Source organism: Priapulus caudatus, unplaced genomic scaffold (assembly GCF_000485595.1).
Source record: "Priapulus caudatus unplaced genomic scaffold, Priapulus_caudatus-5.0.1 Scaffold1075, whole genome shotgun sequence".
NCBI classification, from domain to species: Eukaryota; Metazoa; Priapulida; class Priapulimorpha; order Priapulimorphida; family Priapulidae; genus Priapulus; species Priapulus caudatus.
In genome coordinates, this window is record NW_014578136.1 from 38,243 (window position 1) to 44,841 (window position 6,599).

General features: G+C 38.7%; 1 protein-coding gene across 6 annotated transcripts in view; it reads right to left on the reverse strand.

The window, feature by feature from the left end:
- Window positions 1–6,599, reverse strand: part of LOC106815261 (HAUS augmin-like complex subunit 6) — a 38,079-nt gene that overhangs the window by 2,231 nt on the left and 29,249 nt on the right. For all 6 annotated transcript variants that reach the window (XM_014819698.1, XM_014819697.1, XM_014819701.1 and 3 more), the window contains exons 6-10: window positions 5,333–5,501; window positions 2,873–3,071; window positions 2,383–2,460; window positions 1,780–1,885; window positions 1,193–1,283 (exon numbers count right to left, since the gene is read on the reverse strand). In XM_014819698.1, coding sequence (XP_014675184.1) covers window positions 1,193–1,283; window positions 1,780–1,885; window positions 2,383–2,460; window positions 2,873–3,071; window positions 5,333–5,501 — 643 coding nt within the window. The remainder of the gene's footprint in view (window positions 1–1,192; window positions 1,284–1,779; window positions 1,886–2,382; window positions 2,461–2,872; window positions 3,072–5,332; window positions 5,502–6,599) is intronic.

Consider the following 6,599-nt stretch of genomic DNA (forward strand, 5'->3'; position numbering starts at 1 on the left):
CAAAATTAGACTTACGCGTATGTCGTCATTTTCGTAAGTCGGCACAAATACGCTGGTACCAAAAGTGTCGACTTATGCGAGTTTTACTGTACATGAGGAATTTATGCTAAAATTAAAGGGATACTACACCCAACGATTTTTAGAGGGGGATCGGTGTGTGTGTGGGGGGGAGGGTACATTCCCACTTTCCCAAAAAAAAACACCCCATATCCCAGTTCCCAGTAAAATAAAATCCCAATTCCCAGTTCCCAGGAAATTATGTAGACACGTTTCAGGAAATTCAGTAGTTTAGGTTTTCAAACCCTACATGAATACTAATATTTACATACTATTATTTATCTGGGCATAATTAATAAAAAAAAAATTAAAATAAAAAAATTAAATAAATATTAGTGCAGAAATTGAAATCCCGACGAATTGACACAATTTTCCCAGATCCCAGACAATTTTAGAGGGTCTTTCCCACGTCCCGGTGGACTTCTGTTCCCGAATCACGGAAAATTTATCTGACATTTCCCAGTTCCCAGGTAATTAAAATGGCCAATCCCGCATCCCGAAAATACCCGTTCCCCCCCTCTTTTCAGGGTAGGGGTATGACAGTAAGTGCATAAATAATAGTATATACCTACACATTTCTGTAATCATGCATTAAAACAACAGTAAGTTTCGAAATCTTTATTTTTGACCGCTGACATAACAGCCCGCGATTGTTCTGCCACCTTGACAAAGTTGTACTTTTTCAGATTTATTTTGCACGTTACAGACCAATTAAGGGCTAATCACAAGATTGCAATTATATTTATACTCGACTGCTATTTAACCAAACAACTTTTACTTTAGGACAAATTCGTCTATAGTATAACTGAATCTAAAAGTTGTTTATATAATATATTGCAATCCTTCTGCTATTGAATTAATAAATAAGAAACACCCTCGGTCTTTAACCTGCAGCCAAAAAGTTGCGATGCGCAACTCGGAGAGCAGATGGCCTAGTAGTGGCGCCACCCTCGTTGTAAGCAACGATACAGCCGTTAGTTTTTAAACATTTAAAACATATTTTTAATAAATATTGCATGAACAATGAAATTTTATATGTAGCATAATTTAAACCGATTTGAACTGAAAATATGCCAGAAACCTAGGGTCAGGTATCCCTTTAATAAATAGAAAATGAACACCATAAAAAAATTACCGTGCAGAATGAACATTTTTTAGTTGTTGATGGTGAACGTCCAGTAACGACTCTAGTGGTGAAAGCTGATCAGTCATGCTGGCAAGGTCAACTGAAATAATTCACTATCGATCATTATAGGTCTCACTTCCAATTAACATGTAGAGGGATATAACAATTAAGTTTATAATAAGCATCTGGAGGGAAAGGTATTCACAGTAAAAATTCATCCACAAAAATTGACTGCCATTAAAAAAGGCAATATAATTAATATAAATCAGTTGTAAAAAATTTAAACCATTAAATATTTTGTTATAAAATTTAATGTAATATCGAAGGACAATATGATTTTAAAGTAAATGTGCAAACTTCAAAACTTCTTGCATAAATGCAGTAAAACATGCATGCAGACTGCTACAGCTATGACAACACTGCACAGACATCACCTACATAAGTATGCAGCATGAGGCACAGATATAACTGCTATGGCACCTCATGACTTCAAAACCTCACAACCTCCTGCTTGAGTGAACTTGCAGTAATTAATACTACAAGTTTTTTACCAGTGCACTGACTACATGTATGTACATATAAATGTGTTCATTTACCTCTCTTCAGCTGAAGTGAATATAATTTCAGTGCTTGGTTGAGTTGCTGAATCAAGCTGAGATAGTTTATCTCATCTATCCCCTGCTTCATTCCATTAACATTCGGCTGTGAAAAGCACACACAAGATCAGCAGACTCATAGATTCAGGTAAACATCTAATTTCACTTAAGCTCCCGCATAAAGGTATTGTACTGCTCGGGCCACGTTTAAAGAATTTCTTGTCCACAGTTACCTGATTCAGTATTTCACTGGGTTAGTGACTAGATACGCATGCTCTTTTTTAGAGGAATGCACATCTTCTTTATACATTGTACAATCATTTAGGTTTGATAAAAATAACAGTTCAAGATGAATTCAGTTTCATGTCAGGCAGGACTTTGACACATGCGGGCAGCAGCAAACAAGACAAATCATTAAAATGTCATCCGATTAAAAACTGCACCTAGATAATTTGGCAATAGGGTTAGGGTTATAATATAAAGTATATATATATTTATATATATATATATATATAATATACGTCATATATATATAAGTTGAAGCTGCATTACTCTGTTGATTGAACCTTTGTCAATGTATTGTTTCTCTGGTGCAATAGCTACCTGTTGGCTAGCTAGGCTTTGCACATCTAGGTTAAAGTGCGGCCTCAGAACTCCAAAATACTTCTGTAGCGTAATCACCTAGGCAAAATGATGTGATAACATATGAACTACTGCAAATAAATGACAATATAAATAGCTAAATATTCTGTTACACACATGAATGGACAGCAACACTACAGTTGCATGGGCTTGTCATCTAAAAATCTTATATTTCACATTTACTAAAAAAATAATTTAGTTTTATCTGTTTTTAGATACATAACAATGATGTAATCTGTACACATTATCAAATTATTATGAAGATTAAAGCAGCCAAAAGTATTTTATGATACAGTATATATAGCACAGGTTTTTCAGCCATTAGAAATCCATGGTCTACTGTGCCTGCTTGATGTTTCTGTTCATATGTAAATACGTGGTACAATATCATCCTTTTCTAGTGTAAATATATACATTAAAATTTTGTCAAAAAAATTATTGTAGTTCTTACACCATTAGCGAACGATGTCGTCCTGGCAGCTTCCTGGTTGATTATATTCTCATAAGTTGATAAGTACTCATTAGGCGAGTTTGCCAATGACACAGTAGGCATTTCATCGTCAGCCGAAACAAAGGTGGAAATGTCAGCTTCTAGATGCTTCGCAGCTGCAGTTATCTCCTCCCTCTTGGCTAACATAATGCCCCTCTTACTGAAAGAAACACAACATGGGTTGTACGTCACGAGACCTAATTTATGCAACAAATTCTCTGCAGGTATATAGGCGATTTGTATGGATCGCATAAGGCAGGTGCCATGCATTCATTGTGCCAGGATAAGTCTATGAAAGCTTCTTAGCTTATCAAAGTAGTCCTCAATACCCTTGGCATTTAGTGACAGTACCTAGCTGAATATGTCACGTACTATGGTCAATACGTGAAAATAAATGTGAACGTTAGAAGATAGGGCTGGTCCAGAAGGTTAACTTGCCAACCTCCTTAAATAAGTCACTGGACGAATGTTACAAAATAAGAAGCTGTGGGTTAGAAAATGTATGCTACTTTTCTCAGACATGTAAAATATGAGCTTACATTCGCCAGGTGTCGATTTAAATGCTTGCCAGCACTCACAATGAAATTGCTGCAGGTAAGCTAGTAAACAATGGAGTCCAACATTCCCAGACAAAACAATTGTAACTCTTGCAAAAAATTACCAATAGTCCAACCTGGTAGCAGACCAGCAGCATATACGTGTACAACGCTAAACAGCCTGCTGCTAGGAGTGTAAATTACCACTGCATACCTAGCTAGACCAGCTACACCTGTACAATATTACTAAAAGCAAATGAATTTCCAGCTACAGGTTTACGCAGATTGAAACAAACACGTGAAAGAGCGTGAGAGAGAGACTCAGAGGAGGTGAGATTAAGAGAGCGAAAGAGAGAGGGGAAGAGAGCGAAAGAGAGAGGGGGAGAGAGCGAAAGAGAGACAGACAGAATGGGAGAGGGAAACGGAGGAGAGGGAGAGGGAGAAGCGAGAGGGAGAGGGAGAGAGAGAGGGAGAAGGAGAGGGAGAGGGAGATGGAAAGGGAGAGGGAGAATGAGAGGGACGGGAAGTGGGAAATGGAGAGGGCGAGGGAGAGGGAGAGGGAGAGGGAGAGGGAGAGGGAGAAGGAGAGGGAGAGGGAGAAGAGAGAGAGCGAGAGAGAGAGAGTGTGAAAAGATCCAACAGAGAGAGAGAGAAAGAGAATTGTGAATCGTTACACCTCTAATGTATGTCTATACTTTCTAACTGCCAAAATATCTGCAAGGGGGACAAGAGAGATATGGTTTAATTTTGCATCTGTTTTAATCACCTTGGACTGCATGCATATTCACAGAAAGCTAGCTTCAAGGGCCAGCTACCAGAGCCCCTGCGTCGCCCCCGCGAATATTAATGCGATCAGCGTAAAATACAGGTATATTTTATTTCAGGCACCATTCAGATGTAGTTTAAAATTGACCTTTTTGATATTTTATATGTACATCGTTATATGCTGAATTTATTTGCCTTTTACATCCAGAATCGATACAAACTGCAAAAGTGCCATACTTACCGTAAGTATTGTAACATTATACTCGGTGACTGATACAAAATGGAGTATGTTGTTGGCTACGGCAGCAAGCAACAAAAAAGCATTGCAAATTAGCGCAGCAGGAATGATCACTCCTAGTACGTAATGTAAATGATACAGCAAATTAAATGTAGGAAATTAATGCTGTCAATGTACTAGATCAGCACACACTGAAAGTACACATGCAAAATGTAAAGTCTCCCCAATACAATTTTTTGGCAGCGGCAATGAATTTAGCTCTTCATCACTAGTGTCGTGCTTCAGAAGTTTAAATAACCCCTCATCTCTGCTCTCAGTGTGGGCTGGCTGAATATTTTAAGTACTGTTTGTAAGAACACAACTCATATCAGAAGCCAGCTGCAGATAAAAGAGAAGAGGAGAGAGAGAGAGAAAGAGAGAAAGAGAGGCGAGAGAGAGAGAGAGAGAAAGAGAGAGACGAGAAGAGAGGAGAGAGAGAGAGAGAGAGAGAGAGAGAGAGAGAGAGAGAGAGAGAGAGAGAGAGAGAGAAGAGAGAGAGAGAGAGAGAGGAGAGAGAGAGAGGAGAGAGAGAGAGGAGAAGAGAGAGAGAGAGAGAGAGAGAGAGAGAGAGAGAGAGAGAGAGAGAGAGAGAGAGAGAGAGAGAGAGAGAGAGAGAGAGAGACCAATAGCAACACAAAAACTGACGAACAGTCAGAAAGAGAGTAAAAGTGAAAGGCAAAGAGAGCACAAAGAAGAATGACAGATACCAACTAATAATGCACCAGTAAATGTGTCAAGGGTGACTGCCTAGCTTAAAAATCTCAAAGCAACATTACAACCAAATCCTTTCATAAGTTACAACATTCACTGAGGAAAATAACATAACTAGAGTAGTTTGCATACCTGGCAAAGTCCTTTAATTCTTTCTGCCTATCCTGCAAGGTGTACTGGTTCTTTAAAAAATTCTCTTGATGTAAACAGGTATCAGCCATCAATGCATTCTCAATAGACTTCTTCATCGCTCTATTTGATGGAGTCAGGACAGGTAGTTTACATCTATCTGGTTTGAGAACTAAATGAATGGTTCGTAAGTACACAATAGTAACAGATTAGGATAAGAAAACTACATTAGTTTGCTTGATGATATAAAGGCATTAACAGATGAATAAAATAGGTGCATTTACCATGTGAAGAGATAAGTAGGATTAATTGCTCAAAGAATAATCAGGATATAATATAGGTGATTGTCATACAAAAAGTAGCACTTAATGGAGCACTAGGCCACAATTTAAAAAATCGTTGTTTGCCCTCACCCGACCCAGGCTGAAAAGTTTGGGTAGGTAGGCTTTTTTAGGGAGGTCTTTTTACAAATTCAGCATGGTGTCTACATGCTCGGGTGTGCTTGTGTGGAGATACCTTTTATGTTGAATGTTTGCTTTGCTTTGTACATACAATGTATTGCCTGCATATAATGTACAGTGATACAATTTGTAAAAAAAAGAATGAAAAAGATAAATTTGTTTGAGTCTGTCCCTTTTTGGCGGGTCGGTCGGGTGAGGGCAAACAAACAATATTTTTATCATGGCCCTATATTAAAAAAAACATTATTCATCAGTGACCAGGGACGTAGATAGCGGGGGGGGGGGAGAGATGGTATATCCCCCCCCCCACACTTATTGGGGTGGGTTGATGGTGTGTACAAACACTCCCCTACTTTCAGGAGGAAAATGGGGAAAAATTTCATATTTTACAGACAATAAATACTGAACATTTATGTACAAATCCGTCATCGCTATATATATATAGGCAAGCCTAAGCGCGGAGTTCCCAATAAAATTCAAGATACGCACATTTGTACACGACAATAAGAGAGTGTTACTACGTAAGGTCAACTTGAAATGCCAGTGTAATTATAATACACAATTGATTGGGGTTTTATATACACACACACACACATATATATATATGCGCACGCGCGTACACACATGCGCGCACGCACGCAGGCACACACACACACATATATATATATGCGCACGCGCGTACACACATGCGCGCACGCACGCAGGCACACACACACACATATATATATATGCGCACGCGCGTACACACATGCGCGCACGCACGCAGGCACACACACACACATACACGCAAAATGGGAAAACGTATATAT